The 23,468-nt window shown below is 36.8% G+C and overlaps 1 protein-coding gene and 2 pseudogenes across 7 annotated transcripts; 1 reads left to right on the plus strand and 2 right to left on the minus strand.

Annotated features, from left to right (window-relative positions):
* Positions 1-1,616: 1,616 nt before the first annotated feature.
* LOC113349879 (protein argonaute 1-like) lies at positions 1,617-5,359 on the minus strand. 7 transcript variants are annotated; one of them, XR_003360450.1, is made up of 10 exons: positions 4,877-5,359; positions 4,723-4,786; positions 3,903-4,037; positions 3,439-3,674; positions 3,093-3,298; positions 2,855-3,004; positions 2,668-2,767; positions 2,334-2,448; positions 2,125-2,197; positions 1,617-1,902 (listed from the first exon to the last, which is right to left on the minus strand). XR_003360450.1 is itself a non-coding variant. In XM_026593913.1 (9 exons), exons 3-7 carry the CDS (start codon positions 3,930-3,932, stop codon positions 2,407-2,409), a joined length of 498 nt encoding a protein of 165 aa, XP_026449698.1. In that variant the 5' UTR covers positions 3,933-4,037; positions 4,723-4,786; positions 4,877-5,359; the 3' UTR covers positions 1,617-1,902; positions 2,125-2,197; positions 2,334-2,406. The 7 variants fall into 7 exon arrangements, 4 of the variants coding, with proteins under 4 accessions (XP_026449698.1, XP_026449699.1, XP_026449700.1 ...); XR_003360449.1 differs by having other exon boundaries at positions 3,439-3,704; XR_003360448.1 differs by having other exon boundaries at positions 3,439-3,709.
* A 6,282-nt stretch (positions 5,360-11,641) lies between these two features.
* Positions 11,642-12,806, plus strand: LOC113352459 (annotated as a pseudogene).
* Positions 12,807-13,371: 565 nt separating this feature from the next.
* On the minus strand, positions 13,372-15,825 carry LOC113349881 (annotated as a pseudogene).
* Between the last annotated feature and the right edge of the window lie 7,643 nt (positions 15,826-23,468).

The following is a 23,468-nucleotide window of genomic DNA, read 5'->3' on the forward strand; positions in this document are numbered from 1 at the left end:
AAATTCATGTAGATATAAATGTGAAGGAGCGTACCCTATATACCACATGTGGAAATTCTCATTTCCCATAACAATTCATAATGACATATCTTACAAGTCCTTTCCATTTCATGGAAAGATTCAAAGAATCGACAGAATTATCATAATGCAGTTTATATAAAGCATGGAATGCATGACAGACAATGTATGAGTTGATAAACATAAACTTTTGTAAAAGAAAACAACAATGGAATGCATTCAAACCGTCGTAATTTTGCTTTGCAGCAAGTATCTCGGCAGGATTATATTCACCAATATTCTTGGGAACGTTTACATCTCCAACTGCCACTACGGGAGCATCATATCCATTAACAATATATACCCATGATTGAAATCACGCGCTTGAAGATAAGATCGCATAGCAATTTTCCACCATAAGTAATTAGAGCCATCGAAGACTGGTGGTACGTTAATAGAGATAGCACCTCTGTCCATAGAGTCAGATCGCTACAAACACAGACTTGTAAGGTCTTAAACGTGTTTGCCTGCTCTGATACCAATTGAAAAAGCGGGGGTCTAACAACAACACCCAATATTTCGCTTAGCAATCTGTATGGACAAACTCGAATATACTTTTAAGAGAATCAACAAGACTCAATCAATTAAAAGTACATCAACGAGTTTATATCTCTCTCTCTTGATTTGATTTCCTCAAACAGAAACTGCGAGTACTAATCAAATACAATGAATAACTTGGATGGTACCAAAGACCAATATCCAAGGATCAACCAATGACAATCAACAACCAAAGGTTGGATTACTCTAATTGATGATCTAACGCACAACCTGTATTATTTCAATTATAAAGATAAAACAATATAATGCGGAAACTGAAATAACACAGACACCAGAAATTTTGTTAACGAGGAAACCGCAAATGCAGAAAAACCCCGGGACCTAGTCCAGATTGAACACACACTGTATTAAGACGCTACAGACACTAGCCTACTCCAAGCTAACTTCGGACTGGACTGTAGTTGAACCCCAATCAGTCTCCCACTGATCCAAGGTACAATTGTACTCCCTACGCCTCTGATCCCAGCAGGATACTGCGCACTTGATTCCCTTAGCTGATCTCTCCCACAACTAAGAGTTGCTACGACCCAAAATCACAGGCTTTGACAATAAAAAAATATGTCTCACACAGACAAGTCTATCAAAGGATCAATCTGTCTCCCACAGAAAAACCCAAAAGTTTTTGTTCCGTCTTTTGATAATAATTAAGGTGAACAGGAACCAATTGATAATCCGGTCTTATATTCCCGAAAACACTAGTGTAAAATGGTCGTTTTAAGATAGTTGGAAAGTATCGTATTAACGAGTTATAAGACACTTTCAAGATGCCTCTGAAAGTGCCGTAGATTTAGTGTCTTTTCTGTAACGACATTTTCACGTTGACTCAGATTTACGATACTTTGTGATTGTCGCTAGGTACGACATCTAGATTACGTCGTAGATCTTATTATATTAATATAAAAAAAAAATACGAGTCAGTTCTGGCTGACTGATTGCAACCATTCTAACTGGGCTGAAATAATTCTGATTCAAAACTCAAATTACCCTAAACTACACTGAAATTCTGCTGGAATCAATTTACAATTTCATATACTTAGACGCCATATTTCACCATCCAACCAAACTTTCAAATTCAATGTACAAAATCAATCTACAAGTTCAATACACATTTAAGTTCAGTTTGCACAGATGCTCAAAAATACAAAAGAAAAATCTAGGCAAACTCCGTATTCACACCATAAGTTCTAAAAGGATAATTCTTGCTTACAATCAGTGCAGAGTAACCTAATAAACACAAACTGCAGCAAAAAGATGAAATGACCAACCCAATTCAGAACTTGCAAGTACCTGTAGAAAGAAAAGTTTGGGCATTAGAAGTTTAACTGCAAAGAGGTCCTTTAAAAAAGTGAGACACCACCATTATAGAAACTATGTTCCCTACAAGAAATAGTAAACAGAATCAAAACAAACACAATCAACCAGTTTCTATAAGAAAACTTCGCATTCTGCAAGTTCAAACTTCCTATAGCAGAAAACTAAGAGATGTCTATAAAAAGATAAACAACTTACCAGCATGGACAAGAATTGGAATCTTTGTCTAATTTGAGTAAAAAGTTCATATCTAACTAACGGCCTTCTTGATCTACAGTCCCAAGAAAACAATTATAAATGGATGTTTGCGAAGTCAAAAGTTCATATCGTTTCATGAGTCAACACAACAACACATCGTAAGTTCTCTGAGGCACATAAAATAGTTGTTACCAACAGAAGTTATTTACCTTGACTCGATCAGCATCAGACAAGGGTCGAGCAAGTGCATCCCTATTCAGGAGCTGGGTAACAAATTCTATTCTATGACAGGTAATGGCTCAATGAAAACCATGGAAGACATATCTACAAAAAAAAAACACCACAATGAATTACTTGGTCAAGAAATGGCTGGCGTATGCAGGACATAGATAACTAAGAAGCTGTTATAGAATGACGATCATAGATTGGCAGAATTAATAAATTTTAGCAATCAGCAACAGTAAAAGCTATAGAATGACCAGATCATAGATTAGCAGAATAAATAGATTTTAGCAATCAGCAACAGTCAAAATTAGAACGCACAGATATTCAATGAAAGAGTGGGGGGAATACTCTGGTAAAAACCTCTCCAACTTTCCAAACCTTCACCAAGTGACTGTCTTCTCCCCAAGTTGGGGGATACCTATTATAACCAACAGAAATCGATGTAAATCTCAGAATTATGACATACAAAACAGAAAGCCAGAACGTAATAATACAAGACATATACCTATAAGTTAGAAGCTTGCGCAGAACAATGTTGAGAACTTGAAGAGCTTCCTGAGGTGCATCTGCATGTTTTCCCTGCAAAAACATTCCCAAGTGTTGGAGATCCGCTCGAGCAGCATATTTGATAGCAACTTTGAATATCTTCTCTCTCCTGCATCACAAAACAAATGAAATATAAGCTTACTGCACAGAAAAATGCAAGTGAACATAAAGGAAACGGAAGGCATCAAAGCAATAACCTAGCAGCTCCAGTGTCATCATCCTCGTAAATCAAGGTAATTGAGAAATCCTTGTTAGAAAAAGGTAACGGTCCAGCAGTAAGACTCTTCCTTCCATCGTAAGCAGGAAGGCGTCTTCCAAGATGAAACTCTCTGTATAATTTCACTGGCTGCTCCATAACAGCCATGTTCACACCCCTTGATGTACCTTCAGGAGTGATGGAAACCTGGAAACACAAGTGGATGATTAATGAACCAATAAAGTTCTAAGACATCAGTAAAACATGAAAGATAGCCCTACAAAATAACTATCCACTTGTTCAATCTCATTATAGTACAGAGTAAAGGAAATCCATTATAAGCATACCGGAAACCCCAAGAGGAACCTAGTTGCAGCATGACACTGAGGTTGCAAGAATGGAACACCAATTACTAGATATACACACAGAGGTTGCACGAATGGTTTCCCATTAACACCATTACTAATGATTTTTCACCAACTACTGGTGCGAATGGTTTCACATACTGCAGCCCTGCCCTCTGTCTAAAACAGTACATTCGCTGAGTGCAGATCTTTCGGCAAATGGGGCTTTTCCTGGAGTTCTGTTCCTCTCAGAGTTAGAAAGATCAGTTCTATTCTGCCAATAATAACCGGTGAAAAACTCAAACCTTCACATTAAATATGATAATATCATTCCAAGCACACCATTTTACAGCTACTTACAAGACTCTAAGTTAACTCAGGATGCATAATTGACGACTCCTATAGACTTAAGAATAAACTAAAAGAAAAAAAGAGATGAGGAGTTGGTTAGCCAACGGCTTCCGAACCTGAATCAATTGGCAGTAAGAGACCCACATGGAACAGATCAAACCAATAACTGAACTGGAGCCCAAGTGAACAAAATTGAAGAAGATGGAAGTTAAAGCTTTGAGGTAGACATTCCCCTTTACATATTCCAAAACCTGCCATTAAAAAAAAAAATCATCCATCTCCTCAAGCCATGTAGACACTTAGACTAACATACAACAACTTAAAGAAAAGGAACATGCTGCACTCTTCATTTGTTTTTAACAGAGTAATCTCTTTTATTTCCTGACCAATGGGAAATCACAAGATCGTCAAACACTTGAAGTCTAATTGATTCAGAGATAAAAGAATCCAAACCACAAAGGAATATAATCTCCCCAATCTTAAAGAAGTTGTGTCCACCAACACCTAAAATGTTATAAGCTTATTACATCCCTTAACCGCACAGAAAATTCTCAAAAAGGAAAAACTCTCAACTCGTTTAATGAAATCATACACACACTCAATACTATGCAATTCAGAGCTGTAGAACGAAAAAAGTAGAATTCATTTAGTAGCCTATAACCAGCTAACTCCTAAATTAATTTTGTGACACTATGTATTCATACCCCAAGATTGACATCCAGCAATATATAAGAGAAAGTGGCCACAAAGATTCAAAACCAAATAACTGGATCCAAATTGAAACCAACAATCAATCCAATTACAAAACCCTGAAACCAATCAAAAATCAAACAATTTTTTTTTTTTTTTGATGTCTGCAGCCTAATCAAAAAATACTACCAAACAACAAATCAGCCATACCATTACTGAAGTAAAGAATACAATAAGAGTTTTTACCCCTTTTATTTTCTTTCAGCAAAACCCCAGACTCGTTAGCTTCATCCCCAGCCGATTTTATGACCTAAATCATCCAAAAAAAAAAGATACAATAAATATTTCAAAGATCAAATAGAGCTATACTATACATAATCAAAAACAGTAGGGCAATTACCTAATCATCACCTCATACTCTCCAATACTTAAGAATATCCGTATAAAAAAATTGCAGTTGAGAAATAATAAAAACATTAGAATCAAAACCAACTATTACTTAATCATGCTCAAATTAAAACCCAAACTTTATCATTTGTACCCTAACTTCAGAAATCGAAAAAATACACATAAGATTGCACAAAATCATATCGGAAAATCAAACCCTAGCTTCAAACCCCAACTTTAATCGAGAAGAAGAAGAAAGAGAAAACCCTAGATTTGTTTTAAAAATTCTAGAGAGGTGACTGCGAAGAAGAGAAAAACACCTGAGGGGGAAAAACAGGAGATAAAATCCAAAACGCAAAATTGACTTATATATGGTTTTGTTTGGAGTTAGTAGGGAAATGGAAGAGTTACAATGTAATGTAACGAAGATCTACAGAGGAAGAACTGGATTTGATAAGTATTGAAACCAGATCAGGGATGCAGGAAGAGTGCAAAAAAAAAAAAAAAAAAAAAAAAAAAAAAAAAAAAAAAAAGAATGAGAGGAGAAGAACGAAGGGGCTTTCTCTCTCTGGTTTCGTATAGATAAGGTAAATCTGAAAATGGGAGATGTTTCATCTCCAACCGTCCATAATTAAAAAAATTAAATCTTAACCATACAATTATCACAGAAAGGATACTCTGAAGTTGTCGTTGTATAAGTCAACGAAAGAACTCATAAAACGGCAGTTTGACTTTAGTCAGCGTGATACCAGCTACATCGTTGTAGAAGTCAACAAAAGTCTTAACACAACCACAATTATACTTTAGTCAACGATACTTTCAATATGTTGTGAAATCGCAATATCTAGTTTGTGTCGTTTCATTATGTCCCAGATAGCCCATTCTCCACTAATGAGAACAGCCTAGATAAATCAATCACCTCACAACAATCTTAATCGTATGGTAGCGAAACATGATGTTGCGGAATCACAAACAATGAGACGAAGATGTTTGTGATTACTTTTTATATCTTGCCTATCAGAGATATTAATCTCAAGCCAATCAATCTGATTGTACTCGTACGATAGAAGATACAAGATCAGATCACACAACTACGATAAAAGTAGTATCGGTCTGGCTTCACAATCCCAATGAAGTCTTTAAGTCGTTAACCTGGTTTTAGAAGAAGAAAACCAAAGGTTAAAGGAGACACGACTCTAGCACGCAAACTAGTATCACACATGAGGTGTGGGAATTAATTTGCAGAGTTGCTAGATGTCCCCTTATATAGTCTTCAAAATCAGGGTTTCGCCTTGGTCACAAAGCAAACAATATCCACCGTTAGATGAAAACCTGATTTAGATTCAAGCTAATATTTCTCAACCGTTAGATCGAAAACTTAGCTTGTTATACACAAATGAAATGCACGCTTCTAGGTTTGTTAACCGTACCCAAACGTGTACATTGTTGGTTCAACAATAGTTAACCAAAAGGTTAGCCATATGAGCATTTCATACCAACCATATTCTTCTTCACCATAACTAGTTCAAATGACTCAAATAAACTAGTTAGAGAGTTGTTCAATTGCAAGGAAATCTTATGTACTACACAAGACACAATTGAAGCAAAGATGATTTGATTCACTTGAATCGGTTCATGAACTTTATAACCACGGTTTGCAAATTGCATTCCTTAGTCTTTATAAGTTTAAGTTCGGAAATCATTTTCAGATATATAACCTTCTTAAGTTCGCACACTAGGTTCGCGGACTTAAGCAACCGGGCAGAGTTTACAAACTCCAGCAAAAAATCTCGGCAAAGACTTTCCCCGGTTTGCGGACTGGGTTCGCAGACTGGTACTCACGCAACAAGTTTGTCAACTCCAGAAGAATTTCTCGGGATGAGAAATTCGGCAGTTCGAGGACTGAGTTCGCATACTTGGCAACAAGCCATTCTTTCGGTTTCTCTTGATCAACAAAGTTCACAAACTTTGGTTCAAGGGATAGGACTTATACACATATGAGTTTCCAAAACAATACTTATGTCCATCATTGGTTATGTAATCTAAACTCTCATTCCAACCATTGAAACATTCTTAGAGGACGTTATGTAGTTGTTACACCATTTCTCGTCAAAGCAACTTTCAAAGTGATTGAAACATATCATGACTTTCGTCACTAGGTAAAGATAAACATGGTCGAAGTGAAACGCTTACCAACACATATTTCTAGATATAGATAGGCGAGGTATACTCGGCTCGAAATACCAAATGTGTATAATCTAAGTATATATATAGCATATGACTTTTTGTCTCAAGAAGTAAGAGATAGAGTAGATAGACTTTTGAGTGACAGATAAGTTCAAGTCTTCACGTACCTTTTTGTTGAGAAGTTCCACTGGTTCCTTGAGTAGTTCTTCTTCTTGTATGATGAATCGCCGTGAAGTCCTTGAGCTCAACTATACTTTATATCCTAGTCCGGGACTTAGATATAGTAGACTAGAAATCAAGAATTATAGTTTTGATCACTAACATTGACAAACATGCTTGAGATAGCAACGCATGCGAGTTCGACCGAGAAATGCTCTAACATATACTGCACCAAGAAGTTCAATTGGGACTTCACCATATTCTCCTGTCTATGGCGCTGATGTTATTCTCTCAACTGAGATTAAGATTCCCTCTGCAAGAATCGCAGCGGCCCGTGGAGTGCAGTGGGATGAAGCCGAAGTATCTAATTCAAGGATTGTTGAGTTAGACATGCTTGATTCGAGAAGGACCAAGGTAGAAAAATATGTGGAAACCTATAAACAGAGGATTTCCAAGGCATACAACAAAATGGTAAGACCTCGAACATTTCAATTAGGAGATTTGGTTTTGAAAACAGCAAAACATATTCAACAAGACATGTCTGTTCCCAAGTTTTCTCCTAAATGGGAAGGGCCTTATGTAGTCATCAAGGAAGTATCTAGTGGATATTACAAAATCTTAGTTGCTAATGGAGGAGTCGAAGGAAACATCATCAATGGAAAGTGGCTCAAGGCGTATTATGCTTGAACGATTATCAAAGTATTAAATTTCTAAATGTAATTTCCGTTTTCTCCAAAAGAGTATGCAGTATACTCATTCATTCAAAATTCAAAGTATTTTATGAATCTCACAAGAATCTTTCAATCATCTACTTTATTCAAAATAAAATCTCAAACCCACATAAAAATCTTTCTCTCAAACGCTCACTCAGAGCAAACCATCCAACAATGGATAATCTCTATAGAAATTCCTATCGAGCCTCTTCTGAACTTTTTTGGTTTTTACTCTCAAATCCTGGATTGCTTCCTCGACTCTTGCTGACTCCAAGGCAAGTGCCTTTTCCTCCTCCAATATGACAGTGGTAGTAGAAATTGCATCAGCAGCAGCCGCCGCCCTGTGAATTTTGATCATCTCGAGTCGACGACGAAGCCATCTTACGTTGAATCGCAAGGTTTCACAGTTTGAAATCATTTCATCCCACTTGTGCAGTTCATAATTCTTGACATCTCGCATATTCGTCTTACTCATCTCTTCAATGATCGGCAGCAATCCGGTAACTGTAGTCAGAAGGGTTGGGAGAAAGCCTCTCCATACTTCGGTCGTAGCAATGTGCCCGTATTGTCCCCAAATTTTGGTGTACAGAGGTACATGACATTTGGGAATGACGAATCCACCGAACACCTCATTGTTTGGGAAAGTATTAGTCATGGGAGCTTCAAATAGGAGTCCAGCTGTTGGGAATTCCTGAGCGATAACTCTATCCCCAGCCTTCACGGAATCAGTAGAGTCTTCGCCGACACGGTTGATGCTATTGTCGACCACGACCACGGATTTCCCATTCTTCCGCTTCCTAGCATCGACAACAACGTGAACATCAACCTGTAATAAAGAAGTTTCCAATTTCAATAAGGTTTGGATAAACCGTTGAGTGTGATAAAACTTCAGTCGATAAGTCATGAAGTTACTCACGGATGTTCCAGCTTCAGCATAGGTCGACCTGTACCGGGCAGGAGCCTTGACAGTCCGCTTGGGTCTCAAGCTATAAGAAGGTCGATTCCTCTGGTTATCCTACAACAAATCACTTTCTTTAATCAGTCATCCTGATCAAATGGAGACAAAGAAAAATGTGCGACTCACCGAGACAGGATTCCATATGCTTCGACCGAGATTCCTTTCGAGAAGAGACACTACTGCTAGAAATATGGATGCATGAACAAGCACCCAATTGCGCAAACGAGCTTCCAAAAATATGGACAAACGAGGAATCCCGCACAAAACGGGAGAGAGAAAATAATAACATTAAAATAATGGAGAAGCGCTCATGGACTGGGCCCATCGGCCGGCCGGCCGGCCATGCCTTAGCTGTGGTCGGTCCCATGCTTCCTCCATTATTTTTCCCTTATTTTGTTATTTTCATGAACTCGTGAAGACTCCTCCATTCTAACAACTTTCCTTGTTTGAGCAGAACTCATTGTTTCTCCATATTTTCGTGGTTTCATGAAAAATAATAACATAAAAATAGGGAAAGGTGTTGCGGGATCGGGAAACTTAGCCGGCTGGCCATACCCTAGCCGTGGCCGGTCCCACACCTTACAATCCCTAATCTTTCATAAATTGTTGTTTCTCTCATCTTGTGAAACTTCCCTGTTTCAGCAAAAATCATGGTTTCTCCATATTTTCTCAAATATTTCTCAAACCATGAAAAAGCCAAAAGTCAACATGGTCACATGACCGACTAGGCTACTCACGAAAAATATACTAAAATATTATTATTTTAATATTCACCAAATACTGATCAAACGGGCATACATGCCCATTCGAGCAAAATCGAGAATTTCAGTCAAAGATCGAACTCTTCTGAAAATCCAAGATATTGCTCAAACGCACATCAAAAAAATGCCGAAACTCTCATGACTGAGACACGGGCATTATGGTGACACGAGCATGCTCCCTTGACCGACCAAGGGAGTCTCTAAGGCTTGCAACGAGCCGGTCCCACACGTTTTCACAATTTTGACCTAATTTGCGCAATTGCTCATATTGGGTCCAAACTCTTCCTAACCAACTTAGAGTTTGCTCGAAAGCCCACCAGCTGTCCCACAACCACCAAGTGCCGGTCTCATGCCATCTTGGTCGGTCCCTCACTTTTCCATAATTAGGTTTTATCACCTAATGCTCAATTGAGCACTATTTCAATAAATGATGAAATCGGCATTCAATCGTCATTCCTTCACCAACCGGTCAACTCAGGACCCTGGTGTACGCTCACTCGAGAAATTTGGCATCACATGGACGCTCGTAGTCCCATGTGGTCGGTCCCTCCTCCTTCGCAAATGACCTATTTTCAGCAATTTGTCAATTAATGAGCGATTGATCAAAAATTAGGGTTTCGAACAAACGCTTGACAAATCATCATTCTGAGCAAGTTCAAACACTAAATATATTTATATTGATCCAGCAAACAACACGCGGATTAATTATATAATATTCGGTAATCTACCAATATTTTAATTAATATTTTATTGGGTCACGTCACCAATAAATAAATAATTCGTCGAATTGAGCAATACTTGCTCAGTTGCTCGAATATTGATCCAACTATCAATATTCAGTAATTTGTCAGTAATTCGTCGAATTGAGTAATACTTGCTCAGTTGCTCGAATATTGATCCAACTATCAATATTCAGTAATTTATCAGTAATTCGTCGAATTGAGCAATACTTGCTCAGTTTCTCGAATATTGATCCAACTATCAATATTCAGTAATTTATCAGTAATTCGTCGAATTAAGCAATACTTGCTCAATTGCCCAACTATCAATATTCAGTAATTCGCAATACTTGCTCAATTGCTCGAATATTGATCCAACCATTGATATCCAATAATTCATCAGCGATACTTGCTCAGTTACTCGAATGTTCCACTGAGCAATTCGTCATTCATGCTCAATTCAACAAAACCTAGACTTATTGTCTAAATCAGTCAAGGTGACTAATTAAATACACTTTTGTCATGCAGACTCCACGATTCGTGAGACATCAATCACGTCACAGATGGGGGATATCAATTAAGGTTTTGGTATGGCGGCCTATGGCACGTGGATTCATCCACGATGAGAATGTGAGTAAGTCGTGCAATGGTTGAAGGAGTTAGCAAAGTAGTGGGTGTACGGTTAACCAAGTCTCTGCACGACATGGAACTGGTTTCACCACAATCTTCCACTTTCCCACTCTTTCACTCAAGAAACCGTCACACTTACAGGGATCGGGATGTTCATCATTCTTAAAATATAAATAAGTCCAAATCGAGGACAACCGATCCTTATCATCATTCGTCAACAACTCGATTAAAACTTATTCACAGAACTCAACTTCAGCAGTTCATCAATTTGCAGAAACCTTCACCACATCCACAATCCTTGATCATCATTGATCCCACGCAATTCTCGGCTTCCCTCCTACATATCAACCCATCTCCCTCTTTGCGACCGAATTGACTCTGGAACGGCCATTGACTTGGTTTAGGCCGGAGTCCTACAGATTGATCTCTCGAATCTAAGCACTCCCTTTGCAGCGCATCTGTGTGAGGTTCAGAAGTTTGCTCGGTCGAGGAATCTCGTCCGCACGCTCGACTCTTCACTTTCCTAAAAAACCAGCAAACCGTTTTTCCCCATCCACACCCAGTACTCCATTAGAAATTTTCATCAATCAATTCCTTCACTAATAAGAAATATTTTAGTAAGAAATTTTTAAGAATCAATAGTCATAGGTTATGCACATTATCAGGATTGTAAGAGGAAAAAATGTTCGAGTAGTGTTGGGTATGGAAAGAAAGAAAATAAGAAGATGAAATCTGAAGGAAAGAGTGAGAAAGTAGGTTCAGGAAAATCTTCTTCTTCTAAGGTTAATAATAATGGCGTTGATTCTGCACTTGAAAAGAATTGTGGAGTGCTATTGCTGGTGGAGAAAATTTTATAGATGACAGTTGCGTAGATCCTTCTGACTGTTATGGAATGCTGAACTACTTGTTCCCGTTGCTTCTCGGGCTAAAGAAGTCGATGATGAAGTGGAAAGGCTCTTCAAAGGTTGAAGTAGAAAAAAGAAGAAAACTGAGAAGTCTCCTGAGGAATTGGGTTTAGAACAAATTATGGAAAAGCTTGAAATTGCGGCAGAATCAGATGCTGAATTGAATATGAAGAATAAACCTGCCATCAACAAAATCATCAATTTGCCTCTTCTAATTAATGTTCTGTCAAAGAAACAACTGCAGTTTGAGTTCTTAGATCGTGGGGTCTTAACCCTTCTCAAGAATTGGCTTGAACCACTTCCTGATGGAAGCTTACCCCACATAAATGTCAGAACTGGAGTTTTAGAAATATTAACTGAACTTCGTATTGATCTGGAGGACTACGGGAGGAGGGAGCAGCTCAAGAATAGTGGTCTTGGAAAGGTCATTATGTTTTTGTCAAGATCTGATGAAGAGACAGCAGGTAATAGAAAACTTGCCAAAGACTTGATTGATAAATGGAGTAGACCAATATTCAACAAGAGCACACGGTTTGAAGATAGCATGAAATATAATGAAGACGACAGAGTACTTTGCAGGAGACCAATGGTGAAAAAGAAAATTGACAAAGTTGTCATATTGGACTCTAGAGATGACGATGTTGATGAATTTACAAGGCAGAGAAATTCTGGTGAATCGTCTTCCAACCAACATGCCTCTAGACCAGAAGCTTCACCAATGGATTTTAATGTGCGCCCACAATCAAAAATAGATCCAGTTGAGATAAGAGCTAGATCTAAACTAGCGGAACATGATCAGTGCAGGTTGAAGATAAATAAGAAGTTGCAACAGTTGAAAGCATCAAAAAAAAAAAAGGCTTCAAGCATCAAAGCTTAGTGCACAGGGTCGGGGCGTGGTCAAGTTGGTTTAATCTTATGTACTGCAAAGCTTATCATTATACATTCCTGTCTTATTTTACAATTTTACAATTTCTGAAACTTTCATTTTCATAACAATGTGTTATGCATTGCGCGATTTAATTAGTATTTTCAGGATGTAACCACTACGTATTACCTCCAGACAGAATTTTCTGTAGCTCCATTACTTACGCTGAAATGTCTGTGTCAATGACTCAATGCATAAGCAATGGATAGCTCCATTACTTATGCTGAAATGTCTGTGCCAATGACTCAATGCATAAGCAATGCACTATTCGTAGGCTTAAAATTTCAATCCATAGATTAAACAATTCACTTGCAGCATCTTCCCTTGGCTAAAAACAAGAACTCGGGAAAAAATAAATAGAACCCGGGAAAAAATAAATAGATATCATTCTCAAGAAATCATTCTAAAAAGTCTATTTTCTCATATGAATTTGATTTCGAAACTACTTTTTAACTTAATTAAGCCAATTATACGATTTTCAAACACCTAAGTAAAAGAATAATTCTACCTTAGATATCCATGACCTAACTGTGAGCAACCGTATTCAGAGATGATCTAAAATAAAAACATAAAATAAATATAAAAATTCTACAATACTCTACCATATATGTTCCAACAAGAAAAACTGTAGTAGGACATCACAACAAAATCACTTAAATATCCTAAAATAGAAACATTCAAACATGAAAACAGCAGACATACTTTTGCTCAGCATAATTAACAGGGAAAGATATCTAATCAAACAAGCTGAAACCCATGTCATCATCAGACTCTTCGGCAGGTTCATCCTTCTTCTCTTCCACCTTGGCAGCAGCAGCAGCTGGAGCTTCAGCAGAACCAGAAGCAGCAGCTGGAGCTTCAGCAGAACCAGAAGCAGCAGCTGGAGCTTCAGCAGAACCAGAAGCAGCAACTGGAGCGGCAGCGGCAAATTTGCTGGGATCCTGAAATTTAAAAGAAAAACAATTAGACAAATTTTAAGCCGAGAAAATCAGCAATCATTAAAATTTAATCAATAAAAACACACGAACCTTCAAATATTCTTTCACTTGCTCAGCCTGGGGGAACGAGTACTCTGTGGCAAGAGCAACAGCCAACAGATTCTTGTATGCATTGATGAAAATGTGAGGAGCAGCGGCAAGAGTGGGGTATGCAATAGCCAGGGATAAGGAAGTAACCATGGAAACACCAGCAGCAAACTTCCCCATCAGGTCCTCGTCAGTAACCGTTGTCATAGACAGTTAAAACAACGAGACCATATGAAAATGGCCTGATACCCAACTTCGCAAGCAAAGCAGCCTCAGAAGATCCGACCTTTTCCCCCTTCTTAATAAGTTCAACAGGAGTAATGTTTTCAACTGTACCCTTGTTAATCTTGGTTGGGATGTTAAGAACCTGATAAGTGAAAGATTGTCAGAATGACGCACAAACTTTGAATTCTGTATAAAAAAACCTTTAACAAATTAAACTTCAAACCTGAAAGAAAGAAGTCTGGGATGGATCCAAACCAGTGTTGCCAGGTGGAACAACCACATCAATAGGGGCAACAAGCCCAACACGAGCAGGAGCTCCAACCTATTCAAACAACAGAATACTTAGTTCTCAAGATCAAGGACCCTCGATAGATACCGACACGTGATCAAAATCGTCAAAGATTGATCTAAAATTCTCTTGTTCTGGCTATTATATTCAGTTGAGCGAACATATCAAAGCAAACGGGCCCTCAATAGACTTGGATAAAAACATTGAAACCATAAGCTCCTTGTGATTAAAATAAACTCATAGACAGACATAAAATGATTTCCCATATTTTATCTCACAAGTCACAACAGTCCCAAGCATAATTTCCTCGCTACGTAATCTGGTTCATAGCACAAGGTCAAGAACATAGTTATTTTAACACAATCTTAAAGTGAATCAGGATGTTGATCAAGTAAGGAACAATAGTTGTAATAGTGGTTTAAAAATTCTACGTTCCTATCAACATTCAACCACCCTTGAAAAGTAACAATTGGATGAAACTCAAGTAAACAAACCATATATATTCAAGGTATTCAAGCAAGAAATCAGACTGGAACTTTAATAACCAAGGCAGTGGATAACAACACAAACCCTAAATCTTACTTATACTCAAGAATCAAGAATAATGAACACAATAGTTCAATTTGTTTCAAACACCACAAGTTCCCCATAACAATTCATTCAACTTCTACAATTGTACCGATTTAACCTACGTCACGACATTGGTTATATTATCAGATAATCAAACTTCCATTGTAGTGAACATTTGCTTAGTATATCATATCAAGCATGCATTAGTTAAAGTTTCATAATTGCAGTTTATTCAACAAGCATTTCAATCCAAAAACATTAAAAACTTCAAGTATACAAACCTTGTACTTAGCCACTTCCTCACTAACTTCTTTCAAATCTCCGTTGGTAAAGATTAATCCAACATTACCCAGAATTTTCAAAACAATACTAATCAAATTCAAAACCAAAACTCAAAATCACAACACTACAAAGTTTTTTTTTTAAGAAGTACAGAATACTTACAACAAGGAGAGGAATGAGATTAAGGAAAGCCTGATTTCCAGTCTTTTCAGCATGAAGTCTTATAGAACGTTTCATCATAGTATTCTTTCCCATTAAAACAACAGAATCACCACGAAGTCCTTTACGAATACCTTGCAACTGTTTAGATCCAACATTATCAGCAGCAGTAACTAATATCTGAGTGTAATCATCACAAAGCTTCTTATCGTAAACGATCTTCTTGTCTGCTTTTGATGGTTTTGGTGCCATTTCTTACAAAGATTTGAATGAAAACCCTAAAAGCGGTAGTATATTAATTGAGTTAGGAGGTCCAAGACTAAGTACGAAACTTTGTCGAGGTGGACAGCAAGATGATGCTGTCTCCTTGTATAAGTATTCTTTCTCTACTGTGTAAGATAGAAAGTAAACCTGAAACCCTAACTCTGTGTTTGCATTACAGAGGACCAGCGAAGGAGATAGGATGCATTTATATGACTGTGAAATTAGGGTTGAGAACGGTTAAGAAAGAAGAGGCCTGGATACTTGGATGGATAAAACTGGGCCTTTTCTTCTAGCATTTCATATTTTTATTGAGCCCACTTACCCAGAATCACTTTGTGAAGAACAACCCTTGTGATCGAAAATTATAATACCCCTCCGTCCCATTATTAATCTACCTAATTCAAGTTTGCACAATTTTTAAGACAACAAATGAAAAGAGTACTTTTAAATATTTTTGCAGTTATACCCTTATGGATAATAACTAGTGAAATTTTGAAACGATTTATTTCTCAAACTATATCACGGATGTTCGTAAACTTCATACCACTGAAAAGCATTTTAAAACACCTACATAACGAATATAAACATGCCTATCAAATTATGCGCATTTTTTATATTTCTTACAATCAATTAAAAGGATAATTTTAGAAATATTTTCTTGTTTAGTGATATAGGTCATTTATTATGGGACACAATCCAAAAGTAAATAGGTCAATTAATAGTGGGACAGAGAGAGTATCATTTTGTTCTCATGAGTTACGGCCAAAAAAATGAAAAAATTGAGAAAGGGACAGAATATACATAAAATAAATAAATAAAATACTAGGCTTCAGCATAATCCTATGTGTTTCGGCTCTCTTGGCTGGTTCCTCATTAGGCCCGCTAGTAAGCTAGCACGGCAACATGTTCAACTAATGTAGTAAGTTGTTGGAACTCAGCTTGTTGTTAGGCTTCCAACTAGTTTCTTGTAAAAATACTTTTTATCCAATAATTAAAAGTAAATATATATTAATTGATTTCTGGTAAAACCTACTATTTGTCTCTAATAAAAGTCGATTTTATAATAAATATTGCTTCTCATGTGTGATCGAACCAAGGATTCAAGAAAGCGAGTCCGAAATAATAATTTGGTGTGATTGTCTTAGGTCATTGACTTTAGTCAAAATTAAAGTTTCACTGTGTGATTCGTGAGAAGGTTTAGTAGATTAAGAGTGATTCCTACTTGGATGTTGAAGAATGGAGTCATCATTTGTTGCAGTTTGTTGACATACCTTAGTTTATGTTTGTACTTCAAACATTGTGAGAATCTGTGATCTTCACTGGAACAATAAGGACATGTTGGTTTGGAGATTGATTCAAGAACAACATTAGCAGCTGAAAACAGAGTACCTGAAACATTAACAAAAAATCCATTACATCCTCCAATGATTTTGATGAAGAGTCATCAATTAAATTATCAAGATTGATATGAGTATTACTACATTCATCAAAACTGACAATTTCTCGCAGGAGTATACCACACTTGAACCATCATCCTCTTCGGAATGATAATGATCACATGTTTCATCAAGTGTTGCAGCAAGACTCTTGTTATCAGTGTATTTTTACGATTTGGTTTGGAAAAGTGACCGAATCCTTTACACTTTAAGCACTGTAGCATATCCTCATCTTCAGTATCGTTATAATCTCTGTTTTTTACAGAAATATGATTATGTGGCTTAGCTGACATTAGGGGTATTTCTCTGGAGAATAATTTACTTCTCTTCCTAAGAGGTTTTCTAAAGTGTCTTGTGATCAATGATACTGAGTTATCAAGATCTTCATCTAAAAAATCAGGATCAACAAGATCATCTCCAGAGTTGTCAACACTTTCACTTTTAAGATTTTTAGTGTTTTTCATACTCAAAGTTTGGCATACTCATGGACCTATTTGCACACTCAAAACATCAAGTCAACAAATGGAGATCAGGTTATCGTATGAAGCACATTCACATTCACATAAAATCAAAAATAAAATAAAGTAAAATAGAGAACATTTTATTAATTTGAGATTGTAAAAAAAATAAAAGTAATCTTCGACGCGCAGGTCGATACCAAAAACAATGCTCAGAGTTTATGGAAAGAAACAAAAAATTATAAAGTCTTGCTAGCCACTTTGGCCAAGTAAACAGAATTCAGTTTTCAAACAAGTGAAATTGAAGGTTATAGGCTAGACGTTCTACCATAACGATACCTGAAAAAATAGCAAGTTGGGTCAGACCCCAACTAATAGTAGGTTTCGACATACTTAAATCCTCGGTAGAGAAAATACAAATAAATAAGGTTGTAGCGAAATTTATCGAAGTTTTAAAAATATTTGTATGAGTGCAAGTAAAACCCCATTACCTTCGCAACCTGAAACCATCAACCCGATCACTCCACATATAATGATACCTATGAAATCGAATATCGTACGCATAATCCACCATATAAGGTGATGCTGGTCCTCATTCTCGTACATAAAGTAACCATAGTCTGCATACCTAAATGTTAAGAACTCCACACACATAAACAATTATGTGACTGTTAAAAACTACGCACACATACACAATTATGTGATCACAATTTTCCGTTTTTTCCCATAAGCAAGCAGTAGTATACACATCCATTAGTACATTGCACACACAAGATATTAGACCCTTAGGTCATTACAAAAATATCCAAAGGTGAGCCAACCACCGGCACGAAACATCACATGGAAACACAAATACAACAACACATAAACATATAATTGAGGGTACTTACCCCCTTAAGTACTAACTAGTTACTGTACATGTGCTCAAACATCACATTCACATTCATATCTTGTCACCTTACATGCTTATAGACATCAAAAATAAGGCCATTACACTGCCATATATCTTTACCCTTGAAACTGGTTGAGAATCATACACCCTCGATAGCTTCAATAATCTACTTCTATTTTACTTAGAACCAAATACCATACATTTGAAAATATATCACATGCATTGTACAAAAATTTCAGAGAAATATAACGGTCAGAAATTAAGATAAGATCGATTCTACATGCATATGGCAGACTGTCTCCAACAGGCTCAACTGTACAAAGTATGTTTATTAGGGTACTTCCCGAACTCGGTTCCTCTTGAATTTTTTACACCATAGGCATCATAATTGGGTTATACATATCCAAAATTCAGGTCATTCCAAACTGTAAAACTTCTATTTTCGTTGGTTTCTATCACTACCCAGTTATCTGAATTCTGTGGCAGTGTCACCTGAACCTAGTTGTTTATGATACAACTCCATCTCTGATTATTCTGAAAATTTGGCCCAACCTTTGTAATACCATAATAACATATCAAAAATTCACTAAGATCCAACGGTTAGATTACCAACAATGGTACGAACATCAGTTAAGATTTTTATGTGCCAGAAAACCTAATCTGAAAACAAGGCCAAGAATTCGTAACTTAAGCTAGGTTTTCAAGTAAGAATGATGAGTGAAACTCAAAATATAAAAATGATATATCAAAAATAAACTTGCACTAAAAATCACATCACTGCCCATAACTTGAGATATCATATAAATCCACAAAGAAGATAAGTAGGAAGAAACCTACCTGATTGTAGCTTTATTATAGAAACGTAGACAAAGTATCGTGCCAAGCTTCCTATTCTCTTTCTTCTTTTAGTTTCTCTTAGGTTTACCAAAACAAAGAAACCCTACCTCTTTTCTTTCCCTGCGGCTGAACTGAGACTTTCCACCATAAACTTTTGAGAAGGGTTCTAATAAAGTTACACTTAACTAGATAACTAGGTTATTAATGGGTAGGATGAAATAGCATAAAAAAGCCCATAAAATTATTACACAACCCACAAAAGAAGTACACATGTAACTTTTAAATTTAGATGTAAAAAGTGGGGTTTTACAAAAAGGTATCCCACCGATTAAGGTACAGTCGTGCTCCTTACGCCTCTTGAATCCCAGCAGGACTCTGCGTAATTGATTCCCTTAGCTGACGTCACACCAACTAAGAGTTGCTTCAGCTCAATTGAAGATTTTGAACCAATCTTCCTCCCACAGATTAATCTTATATATTATTTCCTTTTATAATAAAATAGTTTGATCAAAGGTGATGGAAATCGATAGCCATAGACCAAGTCTAGCTAACCTCAAAATCCGGACTTATGCAACCCGAAGTGCAGCCTAGATTATTATTCACCTCACAAGTATAAAACCTGTGGAATCAAAAAAGTTTGATACGAAGATAACTTTGATGATATCTATTTATCTTGATCAAGTGAGTAGCTAAACAATCGATGAAGATCAGGATACACTAGTTATCAAGGAAAGATAACTAGACCTGGCCTCACAAATCCCTATGAAGTCGTTGTAGTCAGTAAAAGGAAAAGGACGACTCTAGATACAACTAGGACACACCAAAAAGTAGTGTCGGGATTCAAATATCCCAGTTGCTTGAAGTTCCCCTTTCATAGACATTCAAAGCATAGGTTGCTTTAGGTTTAAGCTAAGATAGCTTTGGAACCAAGCAAACAATATCCACCGTTATATGAATCTTTGAATCTAATTTACATAAACAAGGTATACACTCTGGTTAGGTGAAACCGTAACCGAACCGTGTATAAAGACCATGTTCAACGTGGTTAGCCGAAACTAGACGATTTGAACCTAAAAGCTTAATATTCATTTTCATGAACACATAGAACATTAACCTTGAGTCACAAACATGTGATCAAATAAGTCTACTGTTTTTTAGAGAATTAATCAAATGCAAATTATCTCATAGAAATAATTTAATCGCACTTGAAAATAATCGACATGGTTAGTAGGTGTACAAGATACAAATATCGTTGTTGTTCGTGAGTCGGTTTAATCACAATACATGTACCAATTTATAAATATTTAACCAAACCAAGTTCCGGAGTTAACAGAACTATTTAGGTATGTGTTCCAGTTTTGAAACCTTAAGACTGTCACCGGTTCTGGAGTTCACAGAACAATTTTGGTTTGCGTACCTGTGTACTAAATCGAGTTTGGGAACACAAAATTATTTTGGTACATGTACCAGTTTGGATACTACTCCCGGTTCTGTAACCACAATTCCAAAATTATTTGCATACAAGTATGCATACCGATCTGGTTCACGAGTTAAACAAATTTTCACATGATGTGCATAAGAATATGTGTACCATAAATCTGTAAGTCTATATATAGATACTCCACTACGTGTACGAGTACATGTAATATGGGTTCAAACTTATAACAGTTTTCCCAGTTTGTAAGACTGATAACACTGTCTTATATCCGAATCTATAGTAGTTTTATATTTCTTAATCGATTTGAAACATTCCCGAATAACATCAATGACACGTATCACTGTTCTAGTTTATTTTCAAATGATAAAACTTGAATCATGATTTTGATTCCGAACAATTAAGTGTCCTTAACCGAAATTTATCAAGTATAAACAAATGTTCATTAAGCTTAGTCATTATACACTAGTGGAAAATGGGGTTTTTCTAACCCACATCCCCGACCCTCAATGACGCTCAATTGACCGTAGACCGGGCAAAACGGTCTAAGATCTAATAAAAATACGGAGCACATCCGAGAGTGTTAATGTTGGTCGTAAAATTATATTGTTAATTCTACTTTCACCCTTTACACAGAGACCCATTCTTTAACCGATGGCCTGAAATGGAAGTGGTGGACAAGACTGAGATAGATTCTTTGCTGGTGGTTGATATGTTGCTGCTGCATAAGTGTTTAAGTGTTGAATAGATATATGTTGGGACATGTACAAATTACAGGAGCTTAATAGGTTTATGCTGCAGTTGAAGATTGGTATTGGTGGAAGTGCAAAATGGCAGGAATTGAGTGCTACAAAATGGAAAAGAAGATTGCAGCTGCAGTTGGAGACTTGGATGCAGGTGCATTGCAATGGAGGCTTGAGTATGGTTGTGGCAGTAGTGCGGTGGTGCTGTTGGCCTAGTTACGCAGACGAACTGCAGCTGGTAGTATTGTGATGCAGTGGTGCAATTAAATCTGCAGGGGAGAAAGAAGTGTTGCTATGAGATGGAGTTCACTAGTGCTGCTGTGACTAGAGATTATATGGCTGAGATGTTGAGAATGTTGCAGGAATGTGTGGATTAATAGCTTGAGATGGAGCTGCAACTGGTGTTGGCTTGGGCCTGTGATGCATAACGGTTGTGCTGGTGACAGTGATGAAATTGGTGGTGAATGGAAGGGAATGAGAGTTATGGATCGACTGATCCTGGTGATGCAATGGGCTGAGTGGATTGTCGGTCCCACAAGACTGAACATGCAAAGTAAATTTTATATGGGACATGGGCTACTAATGGGCGGTCATAGATTCAAGATAGCCGTGTCTAAGCTAGTTACGGAAAGGAAAACTATAAAAGGGCAGAAACAACACAATTACATATTATCTTTACATATACTTCTGCTTAGGGTTTAGAAACATGATAGGTGTTCTCTTCCTTCTTGTTATGAACTCCATGAAAATGATGAGCTAATTTCTATTATTGGTTGATGATTAAGTCGATTTCACATAACATGATTTCTTGTTTATTATATTAGTTTTGTCTCGATATTATCGATTGTGATTCACTAGAAATATCTCCATGTATGATTGAATGTTTGTTTTGTCAAGTTGCAAATTGGTAAAACTCACATACATATCTATTGCTAGACTAGAGTTTATTATACATAAACGTGATAAATTTCTGATTGCAGGTAGCGTAATTGTGAATATTACTTGTAGTGGTACGTCCTAATAATCACAAGTGAGTCATAAATTTGTTAAATCGGATTAGTGCTTTTACACGTTCAATTGCTTTGACTGGCCTGATTTGATAGAACTTAGTGCACCTAGGGAATTAAACTTGATTAGTGCTTTTACACGTTAGGTTGTTTTCTTAGGTAAAATTCATATTCGCATCTTTTAATGTGTTTGTTGATGACAAAAGGAAAATAGCGGGGTATTCTTGCGATCAAGGTATCCTAGGGCCTTTGATAATGAGAGATTAAATATCAATTCTAGTTATTATGACAAGAGCATATTAGTGAATGAAAACGACATCCTTAACCAATACTTTCGCATGCTTAATTTGATTTTTTTTATTTGTTTCTTTGCTTTTATATTTGTCTAGTTTATTAAAAATCAGAAAAATCCCCCCTTGCTATTTATAAGAAACCGAAAATATATTGACAACCTAGTCCTCTCTGTGGGAACGATCCTTTCTTTCCCTTGCTATATTTTATATTTTAAGTAGTGAGAAAGTAATTTATTTTTGACGCATACGACAGCGATCACCAGCCCGCTAACTGAACCGCCAACCCTAACCCATGAACTGGTCTGAATTGACTGAGTCAGCTACCTGACTCAGCTGAGTTACTGTGTTGACTCGCTGATTCAGTAAGTTGACTCACTATAACTCACTTCATCGTCAACCTCTAGCACACTTGAAAACAACACGAGGGTCTAACTTCGAGGATCTATAAATCACTCGTTTCATAACCAAAGTAGGTATTTGTTGGCTCTATGGAAAGATGGCATCTCCCTCTACAAATATTTAGTTTTGCTCCGGATCTAAATCCATTTATAACATACCTTATTTGATCCATCAAGACAACCACTCACCGCAACAACAAGTATTTTCCAGATTTCATATTCATCACCAAAATCATCCTAACTCATCCAATTTAACTCAAAACTGAACAAACTAAGTTCCTATAGTTTGTTAATTCAGTATACTACAATTCTTAACAATAATTATGGCTTAAAAC

This window comes from Papaver somniferum, chromosome 2, assembly GCF_003573695.1.
Source record: "Papaver somniferum cultivar HN1 chromosome 2, ASM357369v1, whole genome shotgun sequence".
NCBI lineage: Eukaryota > Viridiplantae > Streptophyta > Magnoliopsida > Ranunculales > Papaveraceae > Papaver > Papaver somniferum.

What these genes read in the sequence shown, in the direction of transcription:
- LOC113349879 (XM_026593915.1), bottom strand. Translation starts at nt 3,932, where the DNA reads ATGTGGGTCTCTTACTGCCAATTGATTCAG. An exon ending in CTTACTGCCAATTGATTCAG is followed by an intron (nt 3,299 to 3,902) that starts GTTCGGAAGCCG and finishes TTGTGTTTCCAG; the next exon opens with GTTTCCATCACTCCTGAAGG. An exon ending in CGCAAGCTTCTAACTTATAG is followed by an intron (nt 2,768 to 2,854) that starts GTATATGTCTTG and finishes TGGTTATAATAG; the next exon opens with GTATCCCCCAACTTGGGGAG.